At 36.7% G+C, this 26,989-nt stretch overlaps 1 protein-coding gene across 1 annotated transcript in view; it reads left to right on the forward strand.

Moving 5' to 3' along the window:
- LOC136813972 (DNA-dependent protein kinase catalytic subunit-like) overlaps window positions 1–26,989 on the forward strand; it is a 159,395-nt gene that overhangs the window by 115,770 nt on the left and 16,636 nt on the right. The window contains exons 36-58 of the mRNA XM_067070485.1: window positions 1,791–1,959; window positions 2,530–2,689; window positions 3,227–3,423; window positions 3,779–4,051; window positions 4,579–5,249; window positions 5,737–5,901; window positions 6,517–6,690; window positions 7,293–7,818; window positions 8,798–9,085; window positions 10,520–11,137; window positions 11,578–11,655; window positions 12,047–12,187; window positions 12,530–12,664; window positions 13,493–13,591; window positions 15,758–15,866; window positions 16,052–16,157; window positions 16,620–16,664; window positions 17,025–17,097; window positions 17,937–17,993; window positions 20,506–20,644; window positions 21,083–21,190; window positions 22,509–22,582; window positions 22,998–23,089. Of these exons, the coding sequence (XP_066926586.1) occupies window positions 1,791–1,959; window positions 2,530–2,689; window positions 3,227–3,423; window positions 3,779–4,051; window positions 4,579–5,249; window positions 5,737–5,901; window positions 6,517–6,690; window positions 7,293–7,818; window positions 8,798–9,085; window positions 10,520–11,137; window positions 11,578–11,655; window positions 12,047–12,187; window positions 12,530–12,664; window positions 13,493–13,591; window positions 15,758–15,866; window positions 16,052–16,157; window positions 16,620–16,664; window positions 17,025–17,097; window positions 17,937–17,993; window positions 20,506–20,644; window positions 21,083–21,190; window positions 22,509–22,582; window positions 22,998–23,089 (4,497 nt within the window). The remainder of the gene's footprint in view (window positions 1–1,790; window positions 1,960–2,529; window positions 2,690–3,226; window positions 3,424–3,778; window positions 4,052–4,578; window positions 5,250–5,736; window positions 5,902–6,516; window positions 6,691–7,292; window positions 7,819–8,797; window positions 9,086–10,519; window positions 11,138–11,577; window positions 11,656–12,046; window positions 12,188–12,529; window positions 12,665–13,492; window positions 13,592–15,757; window positions 15,867–16,051; window positions 16,158–16,619; window positions 16,665–17,024; window positions 17,098–17,936; window positions 17,994–20,505; window positions 20,645–21,082; window positions 21,191–22,508; window positions 22,583–22,997; window positions 23,090–26,989) is intronic.

Genomic DNA, 26,989 nt, shown 5'->3' on the forward strand with positions numbered 1-26,989 from the left:
ACCCCAGCGGCCTGTACAAGATGACAACAAACTCCAGGTAGACTGACAGGAGAAGAAAACAAAAAATGAATCAACGAAGGAATGAATCAACGTATATATATTAGGGTGGTAACATTTCGCTTGAATTTTCTTTTGTCCAATGAAATGGGCTGTTTTATTAAAAAAACATTCAGGGGCGTGGACGAATATTTTCAAGTCTAAAGAGAAATATTGAAAATATGTGGATACCCCCTGATAAATGGCAAAATTTGCAACAATACCCTTGGGAAGATTCTTTTCATACCTTAAAATGTGGGTGGACGAACTAGAATCAGTCTTTTCCCCATGGAAATTTTAGTATAAATTTTTAATGAGAAAACACCCGCTGGAAATTCTGCTTGAATTACTCCCCTGAAAATGTTCGCCCATCCTCCTGTATGGATATAAAATGGAATGGCCCAATGAGTAATATCGCCTGGGATCAGATTATTAGTACCTTTTTTAGCTTTAACCATCATTTTTGAGTTCTCTTACTTCTACCGACGTACCTATTTTACGATTTCTACCATGGGAAGGTTTTGCAGGATGCGTTATAGATTTTCCATCCGGTAAATCTAGAGCTTTCATATAGAGGAGGATTTTAGATAGAGGATTTATATACGAAAATCCGGGGAGGCCTGGAGGCTGCGAAAAAGGATATGATTTGTAACATTTTGCCCCTTGAATGAATACATAGATTTATCCCGCATCAGTAAGATTCTCGCGATTTCATTGGTCGAAAGACATCACGTGGAGGTGGGATATAAACCGTATCTGTCTTCCTCGCATTCGATTGAGAAAAAAAAGAAGACATTGCATATTGACGAATGCGCTTTCGAATGTTTTGGTCAAAATTCGAATGTTTTGTTTTGAAAAGACAGAAAGAATAAAAAAAGGGGAAATCAGTGATTCAGAATGTTTGTGCCAATAGGATGCAGAAAATCTTTAAGTTATTTTGATTTTCACTTTTCTTTGTTTGAATTGAGCAAGACTTTCAATTGCGATGCTATAAAATGTCACTTTCACATATCCCGCTTTTACAGTTTGCTCTTTATTGTAAGTATCTGCTTGGAGAGTTCTGCAAATTTTTCGTGCCTTTGGAACACATGCAAGGGACTTCAACGGGATAAATACGTTGCACGGAAGACCGTGTAACTAATTAATAGTGTCTATTGATTCATAAAGCCCGAAGGGCTAGATGTCGGGCTTTAAGCCATCTCAGGCAAAAAAAAGTGATTATCGGAAAAAAATAGAACCTTTTGATTGGTCGAGCGCTGAAATTTTATTGTAATGTCACGTGACCTGGTAGGATTTCCTACCTAACCTCGGCACACTTTTCAGTAAGTATGCCATCTAGCCATTCGGGCTTTATAAACTATGGATGTGTCTTTATTGTTTTTGTTTTCTTTTGGAAACTTGAAAATTAGGTTTAAAGCTTTTAGGACTGCAGCCTGAAGAAGTGTACCTTTTTGTACAATTTATCCCTCCCTTGTCTATAAGCTTTGTTCTTGTCCCGAAAAATACACGTTTTTTTATAAGAACAAGTTCAGAACATTTAAAGGCTTGCCTGCCGGACTCTAAAACATACGATTTCTTAAGAAAATGGAGAAAAAAATCAAAAAACGGGGAAAATAAGAACATGTTAAGAACATTTTTAGGCTTGAAACTCAAAAGTTAAGAACATCCAAAGGCTTCAAAAATTTTTGATGTTCTTATAAAAAACGTGTAATAGAATAAATGTCGTGAATGATTTTTTTGTTCTTGTTCTGCAGGAACGCTTCGTCAGCTCACAAGGAAGACATGCGCGGTGAAACACTGTTCTTAGAAATGAGGAGATTATATCATTGTGCAGCTTACAATTGTATTATCTCCATTATATCATGCACACAAGTAGAACTGAAATTTTACACTGGTTTATTGTTTACTGAAAATGTCGCCAAGGTACGTATTCAATTATTTACACCGTGTTCCCAAGTTTGTTGAAAACACTACCTTTTCCTATGAAATAAAGCAAGGTTCTTGACTGGAATGTATATTTTCTGATAGTTTTTTTTTACATTGAGTCCAGTGAAGAAAACAGCATTGCATTGCCCAGTCTATCAAAAGTCATAGGCTGGCTCAAGGCTCTCTTTCTAGAAGATTCACCATCTGATATTTATCTTGGCAAAACTGAGCTAAAGTGGACCCTAGCTAATTCGAACTTCTATATCGAATCTTTCCATAATTCGAACAAATGCTCTAGTCTCCATCCAAAGGGAGACTTTGAATTAATGAGAGCTAATAGACCTTTTCATAAATTACGTCACGAACAACGCTTGGCTCAATTATGGTGATTATGTCCCTTGAGGCATTAAATTATTTTTTTATGAATATAAAGTAGTCTTAATAAAATCCACTGGGAGTTAATCAGCATGACAATAATTTCAAAACAAGGCAGGTGAAGTTCGTAACGTAATTTATGAAAAGGTTTATTGTACATGGGATGATTCTAAACTTACCTATTAATTTTAGGGTCAATTCCTGTTAGAGAATCTGATCGACACTGATAGAGAATACAAATTTGAATCAGTGTTAAATTCACATTTCGATCGTAAACAAACCTTATCCATGCTGAGAAGAAACAAAGAAGACGACGGGCTAAATAATGCAAAGACGCAAAGTCGCTCTCGCGGTAATAGCTTATCATCTATTCAAAATGTTACATCACCAAACTCCTAAGCAAAGGCTTTAAAATACAAACATCTGCTAGGCTATGTTATACCTTCCCTTCTGTTTTGAAAGTTAAACTCCTTCTCTTCGGGATATGCGCACTGCTATTGTTTTGAATATTGAAGTTCTTCGGATTTTGTGAAGCCGTTGTTATTAGTTCCAGCTATTTTGGGATGCACATTGCACTCTCTTCTAGGCAAAATAATGCCTACCAATTTGAGACACAGGTCCTGCGTAGAAGTTGGAGATTCATGATATGCACCACTGCAATGACTTCACAAAATTATGCAACTTTTCTGTGTTTTTTTTTCACCCAATACGTCACTTTTTCTATTGTTTAGTGACGTATTGGGTGGAAAATTTAAAAGTTCTCACAAGAGTCTGCAGTGGTGCATATCATGAATACGAAACATATTAATATCGATGGAAGTATTGGCATTTAAGTAGAAAACTTTAATGAGTAATTAACGCTAGAATCTAAGCTCTTTTTCTTCCTTAGGTAAAACGAACGCAGGATATTTATCGACGCAGTTTCTGATGGAGACTAGCCTCAGTCAGGACGTCAATCGTTTCGATTTCAACGATCCAATTGAGGCTTATTCCAACTACTCGACCAACAACATTGATTCGATACCAGCCAATTCTCCGGATACGACAATCGTTGAAGATAACACTCCTTTGTCTCCCGATTCTGAGGTAAAATGTTCTAATCCTAAGACCATACACGAATTTTAAAGGTAGGATTTTGAAGGAGTGAGTGCTAAAATTCTGACCAACTTTAAGTGATTCTATTTTTGTCTTGATTAAAGTGCGTTCGCTGTAAATAGACACGCTTATTTTTGCATATGGAAACCACTCACGATAAATTCTCGAATTTATTAAAAACTCTCACATTCTTTATAAATGATATCAAACAAAATTAACCACCAGTAGGGACCTTAGAGCGCCATAACCCATGCACTATTTGATAGCACCAAAGAGTCGGGTCAATCTCCAATCGTGGACAATTTCTCGGTATTGCTCTGTAACGAACCTTAATATTACTTTATAGTCAAGCAACGACCCATCTACATTGGCACCTACCTCAACACTGATGGAGATGGACGAATTAAATCAACACGAAAACATGCCCATTCTTCTGTCACTCATCCATCACATGAAAAACAAACAAATCTATAAACCGCCCACTGACACCCAATTGACTGCCCAACCACCGCCGCCCCTCCCTTCGTGGATGGTGTATTTACAAAAGAAATTGGCATCACGTGACACACATGTCAATATTAAATTATTCATTGCTAAACTGATCATTAATGAACCAAAGGTGCGTCGTTAGCTTCATTGGTTTGATTTAAACGGCTTACTCTTTTCTTTAACTCTGTTGGATGGGATGCAAGAGAACCTAAATTCGACGGAACGTTGACTGTTTAAACTTTCGTCCAAACCCGAACCTAGTCCCTTAGTTCGCTTTTTAATGATACTGATAGCGCTCACAAAAGGTTAATCAGTAAAATCAAAAAAGTGATGCAAGTGGCTCTGGATACAAGATTTGCCTTCCGTCAAAAAAATCTGACAAAAAGTCGACCGTCTACACTAGAGCTTAAAGGGTTGAAAGATGAGTTCAGAATCTTTTGATTACCTCCGTCTATATCTCTTTACATTCCCAAGTAAAGAATTAGAAGTCAATTGTCATCTTGTAGAAATCGGCGCTAAACACCCTAATCACCCTGACAACCTAATAGAAAAAATGAACATTTTCTATTTCTAACTACGGTTTATAGTTACGAATCTGACGGTATTATAGTTTAACCATTTTAATATGTAACGAATCTGATATTTTTACATTTTCAGATATTTGAACCATATGGGACCTACTGGTATCCTTCATTAGTCGATCTCATCCTCAGTTCCCACATCCCCGGTCCACCAATTAACTACTTCACCATCGATCTAGTCGTGGTCATGTTATCTTGGTCTAAAACCAATATCCCGCCCGATACCGTGGTCTCACGGAATATGTGTAGCAGTTTGTTAGAATATTTGGTCAAGTATACTCACCACACTAATCGATCAGTTCTAAAGAATAACCTTCAAGTCATCAAAACACTACTACAAGTATGGAAAGATAGACTACAGATCCCGTATCAGTTGATTCACACTTTTTTCAATAACCAAGATTCGGAGAAAAAAGACAATTCGACAGGATTACAGCTTCTAGGGCTAGTCATCAAAGCCGGCTTTTCACCTTTTGCGCCACAGTCTAGTGCCGGGTTATCGAAACATGAATTTTTCACAAACTTAACAAACTGTTTACATTTCAAATATAAAGAAGTGTACGCCACTGCCGCCGAAGTGTGTGGCTTGGCGTTGAATTATTATCAAGAACATCAGGAGGCTAATGAGTTGGAATTTTTACTTGGGAATGTCTCACAAGAGCTGTCGAATCATTCAAAGAAAAACAAAGACCTGCTTGTTTTGTGTGTATTCCACATGCAATCCTACTACCCTAATATTGTTGATAGGTAAACTTAAACTTTTTTTCGAATTAGAGAAAGATTCGAATTACAGAGAGTTGACTGAATTAAATTAGGTTTTTCCTTATGCTGCGTGAGTGAAATGTCGGAATTGCGTGGACATATTTATTGTCCCCATATTTGTTTTTATTCCTAAACAATTATACTACCTTATCGGGGAAAAAAATGTTGGAGTTTTATTTAGTGGGGTTTTTCTTTCGTCGACAAAAGATTTCGTCACCTAGAGGCATTTTCGTCACTTTTCCCCGACCAAAGTTTTCGCCGTTGTCAAGGACTTCTCGATCGTCCATCGCTGTCAAGCACATTTTGAGACACTTCTCCGAACATATACACTATTTTTTTACGTCCCGCGTATGCGGATCTTGCCAAAGGATGTGGAACTTTCCTTGTGGAATATTATGCGTATAAAATCTCATTTACGTACAATACCGATTGAACAAAATCCAATGATTTCAACCAATCCCCTTCTTCATAGGTATATTGCTCCTCTATTGTACTGCGTAACAGAATTGTATGGTGTCCTACGAACCAATTGCATTCAAGCATTGACATCACGTGTTCAACATCTGACCAATGAGCAACATCAAGAGATTTATAAACAAATCCAAGGAAAAGATTTGGAAGGCTTGCTGTCACACAGGTACAATTCAAAACTTAACGCCTTTAAGAAGATTGGGTTCGAGTAGAGGTTTTCGTATCTTATTAAGTGTTACGTAACTTCCGCGATTTTGGAGGCGAACGCTCGATTTGCGTAAGGGATCGCCTCAACTAGCGTAAATTACTTGAATTAACAAAATATGTAACCTCTATATTAGAGCTAAATAACGATTGACCCTGATAAAGCCCTTCATGTTGCACTTGGCTATTATTTTTTAAATACATTTATAGTCAATATTGTAGCAAAGTCTTTTTTTCGAATTACAGAATTATTCAAATTAAAAAGGTTCGAATTAGAGACCTTTGACTGTACTTCTTGATAAAATGATAAATCTCAAACTTTCATCATTTGCCCACACTCTGCTCATTTTCTGTAGAATTATCTAAATCCGTCTTAAACGAACGTTTCTCGACACTCTAAAGCGGGAAACAAGCCTGGAAACACTAGACCTCGGAACAGTGATGGCTGATCGTGAACTTTGGAGAAGGGGTTATTGTTTGTTTCCGACCTAGGTCCTCTCGGACCTAGATCGAAGGATGATGATGATGATGATGATGAAATTCGTCTTATACGAAAAACTGTCTCTCTTTTCTACAGAGACAAAGAAGCGCAAAGTGAAACTATCCGTTTGATACACGGTATGCTACCTAACCTAACAACAGATCAACTTTCAGAAGTTCTTCCGTTGATCGCCAACTTGCAACAAAATGAATACACGAGTGTCCGCGAGCTAACGTATGATGTGTTTATATGGATATACGAGAACTGCAGGTTAGTACATAAGTAGACTCTAACCTTTGCCAAAATGAAAAAAAAACTCCATCTCGTCTGATCAATGTTGGATTCGAGGCCTTTTACGCGCCTAAACAACATTGATATTAGATCAAGAACTGTGAAAATATCAATTTTGGCAAATATGTATTTTCTCAGATTGTAGGTATGTCTCAAGCTCTGGATAAAGCCGAAATACTGGATCAGCTCTCTCGTCATTCTCGGTTTAGATCGAGTTATCCAAAGATTTGATAGTGTTTCTCAGTTTGAGAGTTAAGCTCTCTACATGGATCGACATTAGCTCACCTCTTACAGTGCCAACCCGTGTACTGGAAATGAATCTGACCCTGAAATAAATTATATCCTGCTTGATTTTCAACTTTTTTAAAGGATAGTTTCTGTCTCAAGAGTCTTTAACTCAAAATTGGTCTCTTGCTGTAGAAAATCTGTAAACTTGACCTGAATATGGTTCAAATAATACTGATTAGTATGTTATCGATTTTAGAAAGGTACAAGGTACCACATACCATTATGAAACCAATTTCTGTCATTTTTCTAGAAGTTAGGGGAAGTCTGAATCGTGTTCTGTATTTTTTTTGTAGGGAAGATGAGAGCCGAAAATCTGTTCTGCAGCTAAGCAAAGAAGTTTTAGTACTGGGTATCAACGACTCCAATACGAAACTTTCTCTTAAAGTCTTAAACTTCTGGCGTGATGAATCAAATCTTCCCAAGGAGACGATTGAACGTACAATTGAAGTCGTCCGCGCGTTATACTCAAGCAAAACAGAGCGGGAGTATCTGAGCTATGCTTCAAACTTAATTATGCAGCTTACGTCACTTAGCCCAGATTACACACTCCCTTTGTTTCCTAACGGTCTTGACTCGGATGAACATTTCCGTAATTTTAACGTTAACTTTTCGTGGCAACGGCAACAGACGGCGAATATGACGCCGTTATTTATTGCTACGCAACGATCAACGGCGTCACAAGGCTCTTACTCTTTGACGCAGAAATCACACGGCGAATTTATGGGAATACGGGCGACACAAACGACTTTCGATTTCACGCAAACGCAACAAAAGGATAATCAGACGGGCTCTCTAAACTGGATGAATCCTACTGTTCAGGTCAGTCAGTTAATATCTTGCCAATTTCAGATAGAATGTCGACCAGTGTAGGTGTGAAAAATTTGCAAGACTTATCGATACTTATTATAAGTTTTATTGGACCTACCCCGGTGGAGGTCCTATAAATTAACCCGTGTTCGTTCGTTCGTTCGTTCGTTACTAGCTTTTCTCGGGATTGGCTCATTAGTTTTTCATAATTTTTGGCACAAAGATGCAAAATGGTAATGCCCAAAATGTGACGGAGCCCGATTTTCGAAAAAAATTCATTTCCGGCCGAAAATGCCGGAAATATGCCGGAAAAACCGGTTTTTTGGCATTTTCTCGAGATTTCATCATTAGTTTTTTCTGATTTTTTGCACAAAGATGCGTATTAATAATGTCTAAAACATGGCCTAGTCCGATTTTTGAGAAAAATTCTATTCCGGCTGAAAATGCCGGAAATATCCCGGAAATCGCCGTTTTTGCAGATTTTCATTGGACTTTTTCCTTATATTTCGTTGTTTTTTCACACAAAAACATTATTTGTAGCAATGCCCACCATCAAGCATGACTCAATTGTCAATAAAACTGATTTTTGCGACCAGAACTTTCTATTTATTTTTCCCCTAAAACCCTTCCCTCTCCCCCCATCAACAATCAATGATGAATTTATTGTGTTATGCATTTTCTCTAAACGCCACATTTTCTGACTGATTTTTTTCTCCTCGCATTGCGATCCAACTTTCATCATCAGGTAGGTCCATTCAGCATCTAGCTTGTTTAGGGTGATTTTAACTGTCTGCTGATACTAAATCTTACAATTAATATCAAAGCAAAATTTAAGCAATATTAGGCAAATATTTGTAAACGTAAACTAGATTTTTGAATATTTAGAGAAGTCGTTACAACAAAACGAAAATAATTACGTGAAAAATTATATATGAGATCTATATGCTCTTCATTCATGAGTCAAAAGATGTGTCTTTCATTCTCTTTATAGGTTGATTCTTCCCTTTCCACGCTCTCAAACGCACGCCAAAGTTCGCCCACATCCATCTTATCCGACACCCCTATGGTTATCGACTCAATCGATGGTCGCCCAATAAACGCCCGACGTCGCCCTTCACAATCCCAAAACCCTGATAAAGCGGCAGACATTTTGAGGTTGAAACGTAAATTCTTGAAAGACCAAATGACGCGTAATCAACATTTCGCAGCCATCGAGATTAAACGACAGAAAATGCGAGAGGTTGCAATGGAACGGCGAAAAGCAGCCAAAGACAAAAAGGTGTTTAAAAGATGATGTTTTTTTTTGTGATCATCAAATTTGTTCCTTATTTATCCTAAAGCTGGTATTCTGAGAGACATGTTGTGTGACAAGGCTTTCGTTAAAGGTTTTATTTTTACATAAGTGTTCCCGTTTCTTATCAGACACATATTTTATATCAGTGTCTGTCTATTGTTATATTATGCTGATATAAGCAAAAATGTTTTTATTTTTCTCTTTCCGACTAATCTTGCTCCACATCCATGTCGATAATGTGAAAAGGCTTGTGAATTAAAAGTGATAAGTAAGCAAACGACGTCACTCTTATTTAAAAACAAAACCTTTAAAGACTAAGGCGGTGGTTACACGTAGCCGGGGTGAAATTCACCCCGGGGTGAAATGGAAAAATAATTCACCCCGGGGTGAAAATCATTTTGGGATACACGTCGGCGAAAGGCGGGGTGAAAACCCTTTTTTTCAGTCCGGGGTGAAAATTTTAACTTATTTTCACCCCGGCGTGAAAACGTAAAGTCTGTCCACAATAAGTGTGCACTCTTTTTTCTTTTACCTATAACTTTTGAAGGAATTCTTCAATCTTTATAAATTTGGTATCGTTAGAGAGATATTTGTGAGTGGAACAATTTGAAATAAAAAATCTTTAAAAAAATTCTAAAAATAAAGATGAAAATAGAGAAGAAAAAAATGAAGATCTTGTAGAAAATTGCTATATCTTTCATATTCACTGGAGAGATTCTTTGATCTTATATGGTCATCACTGTGAAGAAATCTCACTAAAATATTTATTCAATATAAAGTTATGATGCAAAGTTAATAAGTGATTGACGTCAAAAAACAGCAGAAAACAACGTTTTTAGACGTCAATCAGCTTATAACTTTTTTTGATATCTTTTGACTGAATGATTATTTTTGAGAAAATTTTTCACAGTGATGACGTTCGATGATCAAGGATTTACTTCAGTGAAAATGATAGTTATAGCACTTTTCTACAAGATCTTCATTTTTTTCTTCTTCATTTTCATCTTCATTTTTAGAATTTTTTTAAAGATTTTTTAATTCAAAATTTTCCACTCACTAATATCTTTCCAATGATACCAAATTTGTAAAGATTGAAGAATTCCTTCAAAAACTATATAGGTAAAAGAAAAAAGAGTGCACACTTATCGTGAGCAGACTTTAATCATGCATAACTTTTAGATCCAACCCGGGGTGAAAAAGAAATTGTGTATACATGTAAAAATGTGCAAAAATTTGCAAAAAAAATCCTTAAAAAATTTTTCACTCCGGTCCTCAGGACCGGGGTGAAATCAACCCCGGGGTGAGTTCAACCCGCTTAAAAACGACTTCACCCCGCCTACTTCGAAAACTTTGAAAAGAAATCGTTTGAGTCTTAATATGGCTATTAAACTTTATCATTTAACTCCTATCTATTTACAGGTTTCGATGTATCGTAAATACCGAGTTGGCGAGTTACCCGACATTCAAATTAAACATTCAGAACTCATCGTTCCTTTGCAAGCTCTTTCACAACTCGATAGTAAAATGGGTACCAAATTATTCACCAGTGTGCTAAATGCCATCATCTCAAACCTACCTGAGAAACTTGACGAAAATTCAGTCGATCGTGTATACAGGGACTTAGAACAAGCCCTTGATATAATGCTACGTTCATCAACTATTAATGAGTCCGCTTTCACTAGCGCTTTACAGAATTTGTGCTATACTAACAAACAATTGAAACTAGAACCCGGACTCATTTCAACATCCAGTACGGCCAGCATGCAACAGCCCGTCGGTATTTTGTTGCTAGAGAAACAGTTACTTAGCAACATGGGAAACGGTGAAAAGTCGGCCAAACGGCGTCGCATGGAGTCGGAAAAGCCGGAGGACGTCGCTACCTGGCTTGAAGTATCACGTTTGTATGAAAGCATTGACGATTTTGATTGGTTGAGAAGTGTTTTTTCAAGTCATGTATCTCAATCTGAAACAACCAAAAATGCATTGTCAGCAGAAACACAGAATAATTACGAGCTTGCGTTATCACTTTACAAGAAGGTAATGTATTGACTAAAACCAATTTAAAACCAATGTTGGGGAGATTTGATTCGGCGACTTAGATTTGGAAGCCAGTTCAATCTCTGGGGAAATAAATTAACACCCCTCCTAAAAGTATATTATATTCGCACTATTGTAGTTGAGGATATTTAATTTTGAATCATCAACGCGGGCGGGGGTTTCCTAATTTACAGAAAAGACTCATTTTTCATTTTTCACGCATTTTGATGGGAACTTAATTTCCCCGATCTTAGAAAAAGATGCAATTTTCCAAAGTAAATGAGAACAGCGCTAAAGATTCGAAATTTTCAAACTGTTCAAAATTTACCTTACAGGTCAAACCCGTCTCGTATACATCACATAATAAAACAGAGCGGGTCTCCTGTCTATCCTCATTACTACCCAATCATGACACTTGTAATTTTAATTTCGTTCACCAGGCAACTGAGGAGAATATGAGCAATGAAAACACACCAACAGAAAGCGAAGAGGAATATCTCGACAACGCCAGGATGAGGGTAAGAGTAGTATCTACCGAACTTTATTCAAAATCTGGGCTCTCTCCACAGTTATCTTTGATCGGCGATTCTAGAACTTTGTATCCTAATGTTAACACTGCACGCACAATTTTGGTATTGCCTTTTCATAAAACTATACTGTTAGTATGAGAAAAAGTTGATCGAACATGACGGATGTTCAACTTAGCCTAAGGCTAATATCTTTCAATTCCAAATCCTGCATTTAAATCTCACTAACTTCTATTTTTCGAATCAATTCCCACCAATTACGAAACCTCTGTACAGTATTTGTATAATTCGACTCTCTGTTATTTGAAGTACATCAGCTTTCTCCCTTCTTCGAGTTCGATATTTAAGGGTCAAGTTTCTTTCTTTATCTCTTTCTTTATAGTGTTATCAAAACCTGTGTTTATGGGACAAACTGAAGAAGTTCACCACCAGCTCAGCAGCACAATTACTGGACCAAGATGACAGTGTTGGTGAAGGTGGTTCGTTTGATGCAATGGCGTTGTGGAAGGATGATGAGTTGCAGGTAACTCGGAATAGAATTATGTACAACCCCAAGGGATAGATTTTTGGCTAATGGCTAAACGCTAAACAAAAGCTAAACACTAGTCCATCGACAGCGCGTTTCGGGTTCTACAGAAATCTTAATCGTCTTAATATTTGATCGAATCTCAGAAAAACTAACTTATCTTTTTATAGATTTTGGGGTTATTATAAAATGATTACGGTTAGAATTTTGAAGTATTTTAACGTTCGCGATCGTATGATGATATTAATATGGTCGTGGGCAGCTTTGTCATCAATTGTCTACATGTCCATATGTCCATATTGACCAGTAATTATGCTCCATTATTGTCCCTTATTTCAGGAAACACACTTACCATATTATATTCAAAGCAATATCAAGTTGTTATGTCAAGGGAAGGTTGACCATGTTTCGGACGATTTCGATTCGTTTATCACGAACTCGTTGAAAGAGGGTGCACCTAAAGAACATCTTCAGGTTTGTTTACGTCACTATAACACGGCTTTCACTTTCACTTTCATTTTCGAATTATCATATGATTTCCTTAACTCGAACTCCAAGGGGGTCTTATGCAGATCTTTCAAATTATAGTGATCTCGGAATTTGAAATTCGAGCCTCTTTGCTTGATCTATTCTACCTACTTACATGCTACTGCAGCAATTAAGGTTTTTGTTCTCAGAAGCTGAAGTTGGACCCATAGATAGCTCATATAAAACTACTCTGTCCATAGCTGAAGTAAAATAACCCGCCATCTTGAATGGCTAGACCATAGCTCGGTGAAAGGCAATTTATCAATGAAGTCCTTTCTCTCGCCTGGTTGCGTTGCGCTGTTCAGAAATTTTTGTTTGGTTGAACAATTTGCCACTACCGTACTTTGTGGTCTACTATGACCATACTTTCAGCAAAAAGATGGCGAATTATTTTGCTTCAACTGCCGTTGCTTTGGAAATTAGAAAAACTCTATCTAGTGTGCTATATAATATATCTGGGATTGGATCCCTTCCGTTTTGATGGCTGCGATTAAGTAATTTTAATTGAAATATAAATGAAATATTTGAAATTAAATATTTTTATTGTAAATATTGAAGTTCCTTGGTACAATCAGCTCATCTTAAACGTCGCTTGCTTAGTGCACAAAAATCATTTTACGATACTTCAAAACTATTCAAAGAAAGAGTAGGCACTCGAAAGGGGGCACTCGAGGTTAGCGACCTACCGTTGGCCGCTGCACATGCCCTCCCCCCCCCCCCTGGGTACGTCCCCTATTGGTAGATAACGTGATATTTTGCTATTCCTTTCTGTAGGGTAAATACAGTTTGCAATTGGCATTGTTGAACATTTTCAAGGACGACTTAGGTGCTGGTGAACATTTTCTTAATATTTCATCACAACAGTTTCTCTCGGTAAGTATCATTCGTTATTCAGTCAACTTAGGATGTCTACTAGACCCTGAAAGTCATGAAATTTGTAAATTTGATGGCAAAAAACCTTGATGTAGTAGGGGGGGGCCAACCCTTAGGATTTGTAGCATCCTTTGTGGGACGCAGCCGCATTCGATTGGTTCGGAATTTGATGGAATTTTGAAACAAATTTTGAGACCTGGCAAAAGAATTTTATGGCCAATAAACTGACGTTACAGGCACATATCTCTGAAAATTCTTCCTTTTTGGACCTACCTCCGGGTGCCCCGGTGGAGGTCCTATGAATTAACCCATGTCCGTTCGTTCGTTCGTTCGTTCGTCCGTCCGTCCGTCCGTCCGTCTGTCCGTCCGTCTGTTACCAGCTTTTCTCAGGATTGGCTCATTAGTTTTTTTTGATTTTTGGCACAATGATGCAAAATGGTAATGCCCAAAATGTGACGGAGCCCGATTTTCGAAAACAATTCATTTCCGGCCGAAAATGCCGGAAATATGCCGGAAAAACCGGTTTTTTGGCATTTTCTCAAGATTTCATCATTAGTTTTTTCTGATTTTTTGCAAAAAGATGCGTATTAGCATTGCCCAAAACTTGGCCGAGTCCGATTTTTGAGTAAAAATCTTTTCCGGTCGAAAATGCCGGAAATATGCCGGAAATCGCCATTTTTGCAGATTTTCATCGGACTTTTTCCTTATATTTCGTTGTTTTTTCACACAAAAATATTATTAATAGCAATGCCCACCATAAAGCATGGTTCAATCGTCAATAGAACTGAGTTTTGAAGCCGGAACTTTCTAAAAATCGCCGGAGCAGCCCATTTTCGCCGGAAAAACGGTATTTCTTGATTTTCTCGAGCTGTATTTTACATTTTTTTATGAAATTTTGCACACTGATGCAAAATGATAATACCTAAAATGTAACGAAGCCCGATTTTCGAAAAACATTTTTTTCCGGCCGAAAAAGCCGGAAATATGCCGGAAATACTGGTTTTTTGGCATTTTCTCGAGATTTTATCATTAGTTTTTTCTGATTTTTTGCACAAAGATGCGTATTAACAATGCCCAAAACATGGCCCAGTCCGATTTTTGAGAAAAATTCTTTTCCGGCGGAAAATGCCTGAAATATGCCGGAAATCGCCGTTTTCTGGGTTTTCATTGGGCTTTTTCCTTTTAAATGGTTGTTTTTTCATTCAAACACATTATTAATAGCAATGCCCACCATCAAGCATGTTTCAATTTTCAATAAAATTGAATTTTGAAGCCGGAACTAAAAATTGAATTTTGAAGCCGGAACTATTTAAAAATCTCCGGAACAACCTATTTTCACTGGAAAGACAGTATTTCTTGAATTTCTCGAGCTGTACTTTATATTTTTTTATGAAATTTTTCACACTGATGCAAAATGACAATACCTAAAATGTGACATTTTTTTCCGGCCGAAAATGCCGGGAATATGCCGGAAAAACCGGTTTGTTGACATTTCCTCGAATTTTCATCTTTTGTTTTTTCTGATATTTTGCAGAGAGATGCGTATTCGCAATGCTCAAAACATGGCCGAGTTCGATTTTGAGAAAAATTTCTTCCGGTGGAAAATGCCGGAAATCGCCGTTTTTGCAGATTTTTATTGGATTTTTTCCTTATGTTTCCAATTTTTTTCACACAAAAACATTATCGATAACAATGCTCACCATCAAGCATGATTCAATTGTCAATAAAACTGATTTTTGCGACCAGAACTTTCTATTTATTTTTTCCTTACAACCCTTTCCTCTCCCCCCATCAACAATCAATGATGAATTTTTTGCGTTATGCATTTTCGCTAAACGCTATATTTTCTGACTGATTTTTTTCATTTTTCTCCTCGCATTGCTATCTAACTTTCATCATCAGGTAGGTCCATTCAGCATCTAGCTTATTTGTTTTGATTTTCCTTAAGTTGTAATTGATTTAGAACTGTTTTATCTTTAAATGACAAATGTCTGCCGTCGATCAGAGGCAAGAAAAGCAGAAAGCCCATGTTCTAGTGGGCAAAGACTCTCTAAAAGAGAGTAACGCCTCAATACCAACATCACATTTATTATTACATGTTCTAGTGTCAATGTAAGAACAAAATTCTTCCATGAGTGGCCCATTAAAGTTTCTCTTGACTTCAAGGAATGGAGTGTTTTGAGTACATTGGTCAGCGCAAGTCGTCAAAAGAAGCTTGAACAGCTGCAAAAGATCGTTGAACTGGAAGAATACATCTCCATGCGCAAAGCAAACGGTGAGAAAAGAAATTTACTTTCCAGTTACCATGGGTTGGGAAAGAAAATCGTGACCATAAAAAAAGGGATTTTCAACCTCTCCCTGTGATTGCTCCAGTCTTTGGCGTGATATATCGCGACAGTGAATAAAGTTGCTATTTTTACATTGAATTTCTTCTTTGGTAATTCCTTTTATGGTATTTAGGTCATCATCAGGCGAAGCAAGTAGAGAGCTTGTTGAACACTTGGTCAAATCGATTGCCAAGTTTGAAAGCACCATTACATGTTTGGGATGACATTGTCATGACAAGGTTTGTTTTATTACTAATGCAACATGATGGATATAATAGGAATTAATTGATATCGCACAATTATTTAGAGGGATAATCAGATGGTTTGTAATATTTGGCATGTGAGATCCTTCTATTGTACTGAGCAAAACCTCTAAATATTTTTGCCTAACTATTTTCCAAAGTCGAGATATTCAAGGCACAAGTTTTTGCTTTTAGGATGAAAACAAAAGAATTTCAACGTAAGGACCGTGTAAGAACCCGTTTTCAAAAATTTTAAATTTTGATATCTTATGATTTTGGAAAATTGTTACACAAAAACACTTTGAGGTTTTACTAAGGACCACAGAAGGTTTCTATAATCCAAATATCTCACACCATCTGATTATCCCTTTAATATTTATAGTCTTATGTCTCAAATTCTCAGATTCAAAATGTCCAACGTGGCGTTTGTTGAATGATGATTTTCTTTCGTATTTGCAGGTGTTCGTTGATTCGGAAATTGAAATCGGCCAATGAGGATGACCTGTAAGGATTTTCCAATAAAATAATCTTTCTCTTTTCTGCTCTTTTATAGCTCATAGCTAAATCTCCTACGTATTCATACCGCAATATCAACGGTGGTGGTCGTCTGTTACAGACACACAATAAACTCTCGCTTATTCAAGCTTCTATCATTCGAATCTCTCTGTAATTCGAACAAATTTTATAATTCCCCATTCGAGTTCGAACGTGCGAGAGTCAACTGTCAAGGGAGACATTCATCTTTTAATGGAAATTTCAGCTAGTTAAAACCCTTGCCGCATTCTTACGGAAAATTTCCACCATTTTATGAATTTGAAAAACAAGGACTGAAAATAACTGTTGTGCTTTTTTATTAATTTTTAGCAATTTATCAAAGTATCTTGATGGTGAAGAGACAAAAAATATTTTGTTTATTGCTGACGTTGCTAGGAAACAGGTGCGTTATGTAATGTTTTCAATCCTCAATATTGACATCGTTAATAATTGCAAGTTCGTCCCCAACTTCTTTGCTAAGAAAAACTGTTGTGAAAACTTTCAGATATTTTCAAATTGACTAAAAACTTCTCCGCTCAAGATATATTTATCCGTTGCCCAACTGTGTTATCTAACGTCAGACTAGAATTATAATCGATACCGGGCAAATAGATTTCTTTACCATTAAAGATCAGCCATGAAACTGTGAGAAGGAAAGGGTAATATTCTATGGATATGGTTTTTGAAAAAAAAGTGAAAATTTTCAATTTTTTTTTGAATTCCAATGTTTGAAACTGACACATAAAAGCTTGTAACTTGCGAGTTGAATAATTATTTTGGTACCACTAGATTCATTAGAAAAATGCCCTTTGAAATCAAGTGGAGGAGTTATAGCTTCAAATCTGGGACTCTGTATATTTGCAAATCTAGTACAAGTTTACACTTCGCTCGGGTTTTAAGCACTTACTAAGCAATATTAAGCTATAACTCCTTCACGATTACGAACTGATACCAAACTTTGCAGACGATGGATTCAAAGGTGTCCAGACCAAGTCGTTTTATTATCGATGTGTGACAGCATGGAACCAGCTACCAAAAGAGACTGTTAACGCTACTAGCATCAAAGCGTTCGAGGAAGAACTAACCAAGGCATGGATGGATATCCATTGCGATACGAATCAAGATCTTTGTAATTGTAGACGATAGATCGGTTTAGAGGCCCTCGTGTGCCTGGACTGTAAATCTTCATGAAAAAAATATATATATTTTGCTTGCTTTGTAAATCTTCCGTCTTATTTACAGGGCAACTTGGCAGTATGTAACCAATATCTCAAAGAATCATACAATGGAGCAATTAGTGTAAGTAAAATTCAAATCGGCCCAAGTGTATCAAGTATCAAGATTAGTCTCGATTTGAATAAAAGGGGCAAAAAGTAAACCCAATCTCTAATCGTGAAACTTGTGGTCTCAGGGATTATTAGTCAGATTTATTCAGCCCTCTGAACAACATGACATAGTATATCAGTGGAGTCTCCATAACTCGAACCCTCAGGAGAACGCAAATTTTTTCGAGATAAGGAGACTACTGTATTGTTATATATTTGAATATGAAAATGCATGGTCTTACAGTGAATGTGTTTAAAATCTTTATTATTATTATTATAATGTAACAAAGTTCTAGGCGCACGAGGGCCTCTGGAACTGATCGTGATTATACAACGTATTTTACAATTGTCTTGTGTTGAATCTTTTCGGGTGTTTACTCCATGCAGTGTTGAGTCTTTCTTTGAAGACTTTGACTGTCTTTGCTTCAGCGACATCTTTTGGCAATTTATTCCAGGTTGGTATAGTTCGATAAAAGAAGGAATTTGTTTGTACACCACGGAGTCCATCGCTTCCAAAGTTTGGAATCATCTCAAAGTTGTGCCTTCTGTTTGGTCGCGTTCGACGGGCTATCTTGTTTGGATGGTATCTTTTTCGTAATAGTTGATGTGCTTGTAAAGTTGGACCATGTCACAAAAGTGTCTTCTAAACTCGAGCGTAGGAAGATCTAATTCACGCAATCGTTCTTCATAAGACATATTACGACATTTTTGAACAAGTTTTGTTGCCCGTCTTTGTACTCCTTCAATCAGATTTACGTGTTTACGTAGAAACGGAGACCATACTGACTGAGCGTACTCCAGATGCGGGCGAACAAACGTACAATACAATGTTTTAAATGTACTTGTACTCATGTTTACAAATCCTCGATTGATTATGCCAAGTATCGCGTTTGCTTTTTTGACTTGCTTTGCAATGTGTTCTTCAAATGTAAGTTCTGAATCAATGAGGATTCCAAGATCTTTTTCTTCAAAGACGTGTTCCAATTGGCGTCCATCTAGGGAATATGGATGAGCATGTTTGATGTTTCCAAACTTTCCTAGCGTCAGAACGTGACACTTTTCAGGATGGAATTGTAATAACCAGTCTTTCGACCATTCTACAAGTGTGTCTATATCATTCTGAAGGGAAACAGAGTCTTCGATGCAGTTGACTTCCTTGAAGATTTTGGTATCATCAGCAAACAGTAGGATCAATGAGATGACCTTTTCAGGAAGATCATTGATGTATAGCACGAACAGTATTGGTCCCAGTACACTACCCTGTGGAATACCACTCACTACAGGGTCTGTAGTCGAGAAGGACTGGTTCACTTTTACTGATTGTGTTCGACCTGACGTTATCCATTTTAAGATTGAACCGTTGATGCCATATGCTGATAGTTTCTTGCATAGTCGACGGTGGGGTACAGTGTCGAAGGCCTTAGCAAAATCGAAGTAGATACTATCAACAACGTTTCCTTTCGAGATGCTCTCATAACATTTATCCAGATAGTACAAAAGCTGTGTCACGGTTGAACGGTTGTTAATGAAGCCATATTGTTTGTTCGATAAAAGATTATGATCGGAAAGGTGCCTCATGATGTGTTTCCTCAGTATTGATTCTATTAATTTGCACACTACCGATGTCAAACTAACAGGTCGATAATTGACTGCCAAATTCTGAGGTCCCTTGTTTTTGTAGATAGGTGTGACAAGTGCCACCTTCCAATCTCGTGGTAATGAGCCTTCAACTAAAGATTTGTTCATGATTACAGCTAAGGGTAGAGACAGATAGTCAGATAATTCCGCTAGTATCCTAGGGTGTATTTCGTCTGGACCGAATGACTTATTATGGTTGAGCTCTTTCAATTGATTCTGTACCATCTCCTCAGAGATATGAATATCTCCGATGGATGAATCAGTTCTCTTTTCAAATGCAGGAAGCTCACCTATTGCTTCTTTTGTGAATACACTGCAGAACTGTCGTTGAAGTATATTGGCTTTTTCGTGATCTTCATGCTTTAACGATGTTTTGACATTTGGTGATTCAAGTAGTGATGAAACTGTACTAGAAGATTTCATCTTGTTACGCACATGTGACCAGAAGATCTTCGGTTTGGTCTTTGCGTTATCACAAATTCTTTGTTCGTAGTTCCTGTGAGCTTGTCTCATCAATTTGTTCACTCTGTTTCTTACAGGGGTGTATTTTGCTCGATTGTATTCTTTTTCTTCGGGCGGTGATTTCATCCATTTCCGATGGAGGCGTCTCTTCTCTGCTATTTCTTTCCGAAGTTGAACTCCAATAGGTATTTTACCTTTCTTCTTCCAGTTTTGACCACCGATGATCTTTATGGGTACAAAACGGTTTCGTATATCCAAATTCTTCTTTCGGAAAAGCTGCCAAAGCTCCTCGGTTGACTTAGAATTAGCCATCTCGGGAAATTGCCTGTACCAATCATCAGAGTTGAGATCTTGTTTCATTGCTTTATGGCATACTGTTATTTCAGAATGATCAAACAATGAATTTGTCGTTCCAATGGCGTTACATTTATTCCAAATTACTTTGCGACAAAATCAAGATGGTGGGAGACAAGCGTAAAGAGAAGGATAAATTAGATGATTTGGTTTCCGCTTTCGAACAGATGGGTAAGTAAGTGGCCCAGAAGTTTTCCTTTCCGATAGGCTGTGGACTCACTGAACAAAAGATACAATGGTGAACACCCAGCCCTGGCTTTGCAGCTGATTTTTGTTGTCACGAAAGGCCGAGCTACTGGGAATTTCAGGGTTTAAATTTTTTCGAACATTTTTATATGCGGGGAATAATAGACGATATCGGATTTAGATAAATGCAATGCATTCTGGTTTCTAGGGACTCTCAAAGGAATTATAATCTATTATAATTGATCTATTATAATTCCTTTGAGAGTCCCTAGAAACCAGAATGCATTGCATTTATCTAAATCCGAGATCGTCTATTATAAAGAAGGCATCAAAAAAAAAATTTTCCCTTAGGACACAACTATTGTCTTTGTGGTGAATACCTCTCCAAAGAGAATTTACTCTTGACCAATCTTAACTTTTTAGAAAAGTGCCGTCAACAACATGATTCCATGTCAGAGAACACGAAAGTCCAGTACCATTTGTTATTGCACAAAATATGGAATCATTTAACTAAAGTTGTGAAACAATCAGGTCAGTATATCGTAGGAGATTAGTGAGGTTAAGTATCGATAATTCACGACGACGGGCGAATTTTTCCAGCCAAGCTAGACCCCGCAATGATATCAACTTTGCTTCTAGAACAAATTTCCGCTTGATTTTCCATTCTAGAAGCAAAGCGGATATAATACACGGGTTAAGTCTAGCTTGCTTTCCAATCAGCGTGTAAAAAAGTGCCGTGGCGCGAATGAAGGCTAGAGAAAATCCGTACGTCGTCGTGATTTATCTATCGATACTTAACCTCACTATTATTTTCACCACGATGTTGTCATTGACTCTTTCAAAGATATTTGTGGAAGTTTAAATTAAGGACTTTCCGCTGTATTTTTAGTACTATGAAATGAGACCTAGGCTGCTCGAATCCACATAATTTATTTTGATATAGGGGATGCGTATTGTGTCTCCCGTCCGAGAGTTACCCAAAATGTGGGGTAACCAAAAGTTGTATGAATTTACATAATCTCGTCACATCCAATCAAAGAAAGAAAAAAATGAAGTTATTGTGTTGTTGTTTTCAAAATTATAAATTTTCAATCATCGAACAAAGATTAAAAGAAGTCGTTGTATTGCTGTGGTGCATAGTTAAAAAAGAAATAAGAAAAGACGGGGGTAAGCTGGGACAGAAATATAGTAGACGATACGCAGCCCCTATATCAAATCATATCAGAGGGAATGCGTGCAGTCTAAAATGAGACCAGGCCCTATTTTTCTCCGGTCAAAGTGTCGAGTACGGAGTGACGTAATGCTCGTTGCAATCGAATCGAGGTTTTTTTTCGAATCTCGAGCTGTACTTTATATTTTTTTATGAAATTTTGCACACTGATGTAAAATGACAATACCTAAAAAGTGACGGAGCTCCATTTTCGAAAAACATTTTTTTCCGGCCGAAAATGCCGGAAATTTCCGGAAAAACTGTTTTTTTTGGCATTTTCTCGAGATTTTATCATCAGTTTTTTCTGATTTTTTGCTCAAAAATGCGTATTAACTATGCCCAAAACATGGCCGAGTCCGATTTTTGAGAAAAAAATTTTCCGGCCAAAAATGCCGGAAATATGCCTGAAATCGCCGTTTTCTGGATTTTCATTGGCCTTTTTTCTTGTAATTGGTTGTTTTTTCATTCAAAAACATTATTAATAGCAATGCCCACCATCAAGCATGTTTTAATTTTCAATAAAATTGATTTTTGAAGCCGGAACTATTGACTGACTGATTTTTTTCATTTTTCTCGCATTGCTATCTAACTTTCATCATCAGGTAGGTCCATTCAGCATGTTACTTATTTTTTTTGTAGACGATTTATTTTATACTGAAAACGAAGGAAGAGCCATCTCAAAACTCGGTCAAAATTGCTCTTCACGCAATGAGGTAACATTTTCATAATCTTTGGAATAGATACCCTCGTCTTTCATATGATTCTATTTCTGCACTAAGATTCTCCTGACTTTTCTGGGATTTTTCTGCTATTTACCCTGGGATAACCGGCATGAGATTGAAAAGGGTTTGTTTCTTAAGGCACGGAAAAACTTGTGTTCACTTATGAAACTGCCTAACTTTCCAAAGCTCTTTTTTAAACTACCCGAAGTCCTGGTCTTTTTCCGCTAGAAAAGTGGCAGGTAATCTTAGCACAGAAAGTGGAATCTTATGCAAAACAACAGTAAATTTTGAATAGATGCCATCAGCTTTGCCACCAAATATTGCAGGTTATTTATCTCTGTATAAACTGTTAATTTATATCCAAGTTTAAATGATAAGAATGAGTCTCCCATTTTTCCTTACTTAGTTTTTATCAAGAGCTGATGGGTTGTGTAAAGAACATATCAGCCAATGTTTGATCATTTCAAAGGAACTGGTAACCAATGATAAAGAATCGAGGTTTGTCGTTAAACTTTTTGGGGTTTAGCTCTAGTTTAGACGGCCGACTTTCTGCCCTGCATATTCTAATTGTTAGAGTAGGCAAAAAATGGGTATAAAGTTGGAAGTTAAGAATCTATGCTTGGAAAAGATTGAATGACGTCATTGCATTAATGTCAAAAGAGGGTATAATGCATTGACTTCAGACAGGAAAATGTTATCCAAAAAGGTTTCTTGGTTTGGTTTTTACCTATACCCAAAATTGGAAAGCTGGATCCGTTGAAAAGATATTCAATTTTTTTGTAATACCTTTAACTTTAAAATTATTGAGTCTGGTTCCTGTTCCTTTCAAGTCTCTCAATAGAGAAGTATTTAAGGCCTAGCGTGTTAAGAAGTATTAATTTTTATGCACCGTGCGTTTAAGTCCCGCTGCTAAAAGACTTTATCTGTCTTAAACAATTTTAAGACCTACAATTATGCAGTAAAGGCCCTAGAGCTAAAAAACTCCTCGAAACCAGAAAACCATTTAGAAACTGAATGTTTGGGTAACGAGTGGATAAATAGAAAAACTAATGCCACCAATTCAGAAGCAATGTCAAAAAATAACATTTTTAAAGTATCAAAATGGCAGGAACAAAAACAAGCTTATAAACATGTTAGAGGTGTGTTGAATTTAGACACAAGTAGAAGTTTTGTAAAAACATTGAATATAACAGAGATCGTAGTGTAGCTGTTATATTACGCCACGCAAACTTATCAGACAGTATTTACGGTATATAGATTCTATTTAGCTTTGTAGTAATTAGCGCACTTGTTTTATGAAATCTAATTAACGGAGATAATTAAAAGCCTCGTGAAAGTTGTCGAAAGTTTCTACTGCAAGTGGCAAGTGCAAGCAGCAGATAAAATTGAAATTGAAATTTATGGTTCTTCATTGATATTATTCCATTCAAACTACCACACTCGTGATGTGGTTGAAAACAAACCTTCTTTCACTAGAATCACTTTTGAGGTTATAAACATTTGGTTTGGAAGATGGATGTGTTTGTGTGGACAAAAATAATAAGACAGATTAGATAAGAAGAAGTTTATTATTGTTTCAATTACTCGAAATCTATGATAACAGTTGATAGCATGTCTCAACCAAAATCACTCACTGCATATGGCAACCTAACCAACGTATTAATTGCCAGATCAAGTTATACCATGAATTTCTTTAGCTACAATTAGCAGATTTGAAGTGAAGCAAAAGAACATTTATCACCTAAACGCTAGAACAAGATTTGATTGATGATTCACCGTTCCAAGACGAGTAATTTTGTGTAACCATTGCGAGTATTGACTTAAAATTTCTTGAACAAACATACAACTGTCGGCTGTTTGGCAGCCAGTTCCTTGTGCGAATTTCAAACATATCCAATTTAATCAACAAACCTTGCTGGACCTACCTCGGAGGACCTTTAAATTAACCTATGTTCGTCCGTGTTCGTTCGTCTGTTACCAGCTTTTCTCGGGATTGGTTCATTAGTTTTTTTTTCAGATTTTTTGCACAGTGATGCAAAATGGTGATTTCCAAAGGTGACAGAGCCCGATTTTTGAGAAAAAAAAATTTTCCGGCGGAAAATGCCGGATATATGCCGGAAATCGCCGTTTTTGCAGGTTTTCATTAGATTTTTTCCTAATATTTCTTTTCACATAAAAACATTAGTGATAACCATCAAGCATGATTCATGATTGTCAATAAAACTGATTTTTGGAGCTACCACGGAGGTCCTTTAAATTAACCGATGTTCGTTCGTTCGTCCGAAAAAAAAAAACATTTTTAGGCACTTTTTGGCCCAAATAGACGAACTATTTGGGCCAAAAAGTGCCTAAAAATGGGGTTCTTTGGACTTTGTGTGAAATTACTTCGTTAGTTTTTTCTGATTTTTTGCATAAAGATAGAGGGCAAGGTTCTCTAAAAAATGGCTGATGCAGTTTTTTTCGGAAAAAGTTTTTTGACCGTAAAAATCGGATTTTCTTATTATGTTATTTTTAGGGAAAAAAGAATTTCTCGCGATTGGCTTCATATTTTTTTTACCGATTTTTCACACAGTAATGTAAAATGGTGATTTTGTAAAACGGTAATTTTTATAAACTGATGGAGCCCGATTTCCGAAAAGAATTTGGGCCAAAAAGTGGGGAAAATCACCTTTTATCGTCAATAGGGAAATCACGCTGGAATATTTACTCACCCCAGTATCTTCGACTATAAGTCTTAAGACTTTAACTATACTTCACAAGTCGATATTTATTTGAGCTGCTCACTACACTTTTTTACTCTCTTGCTATTTGTCCTATTTTTATAAGATTCTCATCATCGTTCAGCATGTTGCGTGTTCATTTTTAAATATCTAATTTTCAAATTTTCAAAGATTAAAATTGTGTTACGTAATTTTTTCCATGGAAAATACTTTAGGCTTACAAACTTTCGCGAGCAGAAACTTTCGCGAGGTAGAAAAATCGCGAAATTTGCAACATTTACTTTCGCGAATTTGAGGAAAAAATGTTTTTCGCGAGCATTCACTTTCGCGAATCGTTGGATAAAAATGAGAATTTTCGAATAAAAATTGCCTTAAAAGTTAAAAAATATTCCTTAAATCCGCTAAAGACGGTTGCTCTTCGACTTTAAAAAGGCAATAAAGGATAATAATATGCCGAAAATTTGATATTATTTACGACTTCGAGGTTTTTTTGAGAATTTTTCGCGAGCATAAACTTTCGTGAATCGCCCTGTTAAGAATTTTCAACGACACTTACTTTCGCGAAAAAGGCCAAAATTCGCGAAAATCGCAAAAGTTTCTGCTCGCGAAAGTTTGTACGCCTAAAGTACAACAAATTGTATACGGTAATTTTCATGGTGTTCTAAATCTAATTCTCAATAGATTTAGAACGCCATGGTAATTTTCCTTTGAGAATACATTTCTCTATGTAACTGCTTGGAAAATGCTGGAAAACGTTTTCATCTATATACAAGAAGATATTGTTGTTCATTCTCCTTGGAGATTACAAAGAATCATTTACATATTTTTTATAAGTAAAAAATACACTAAATTTCTCAAAAATGACAGCGAGCGAAGCGAGCTTAACCCTTTAAGTGCCAATGTCGTACATATCAGACATGGGCTATGTAGGAGGGCGATGCCCTCTTGTAATGCCCATTTTGAGTTAGAAATCGTCATTTTTGGTCTAACTCGTAGGAATCTGATTGAGCTTCATGGCCAACCAAAAAAAATCCAAAGTGAGTCTTTTCAGCGAGATTTTAAGCTAAAAAGACAAAAAAATGCAAAAATTTGACAAAAATCCACTTTTTTAAGATTTTGACCGTTTTTTGATCATTTTTGGTTAACGAGTGATCCAAGAACCTCCAAATTTGGCCCTGATTAACTTGATTCTGTTCTTCAGCGAATTAGTTTGAAGTTTTACCACTGGGCACCTTTCTATCATTCAGTCAGGTCCGCGCAGTGGGCTGAAGGCGCCTAACAGAAAGAAGAGACTCTAAGCTATCCAACGGACTATAAACGAGCTTCTAACTCCTTCTAGATCCGGAGATATAAGCCTTTAAAGTTTAAACTAGCGGTTTTCTTAAAAAATCTTAGAAAAAAATGACCGTGGCGCTTAAAGGGTTAATTATCATGGTAAAGAGTCGTCTCGGACGTCGCCGGGACGGCTAGTCGGACTCTAAACAACTCAAAAAGCTCAAAACATCCAAAAGGCTTCAAAAAATTTCGGATATTCTTATAAAGAAACTCATGACATGCTCTTTCTAGCCAATAAGATTTTATAATTCCGATGGATAAACAAAAACTATGGCCTCACTAAGGATTTTGTGTACTAAAAAAGAATGATCGATGTAATTTCTGATGTAATGCCGTTAAATTT

Source organism: Clytia hemisphaerica, unplaced genomic scaffold (genome assembly GCF_902728285.1).
Source record: "Clytia hemisphaerica strain Z4C2 unplaced genomic scaffold, Clytia hemisphaerica genome assembly, whole genome shotgun sequence".
In the NCBI taxonomy this organism is placed as follows: Eukaryota; Metazoa; Cnidaria; class Hydrozoa; order Leptothecata; family Clytiidae; genus Clytia; species Clytia hemisphaerica.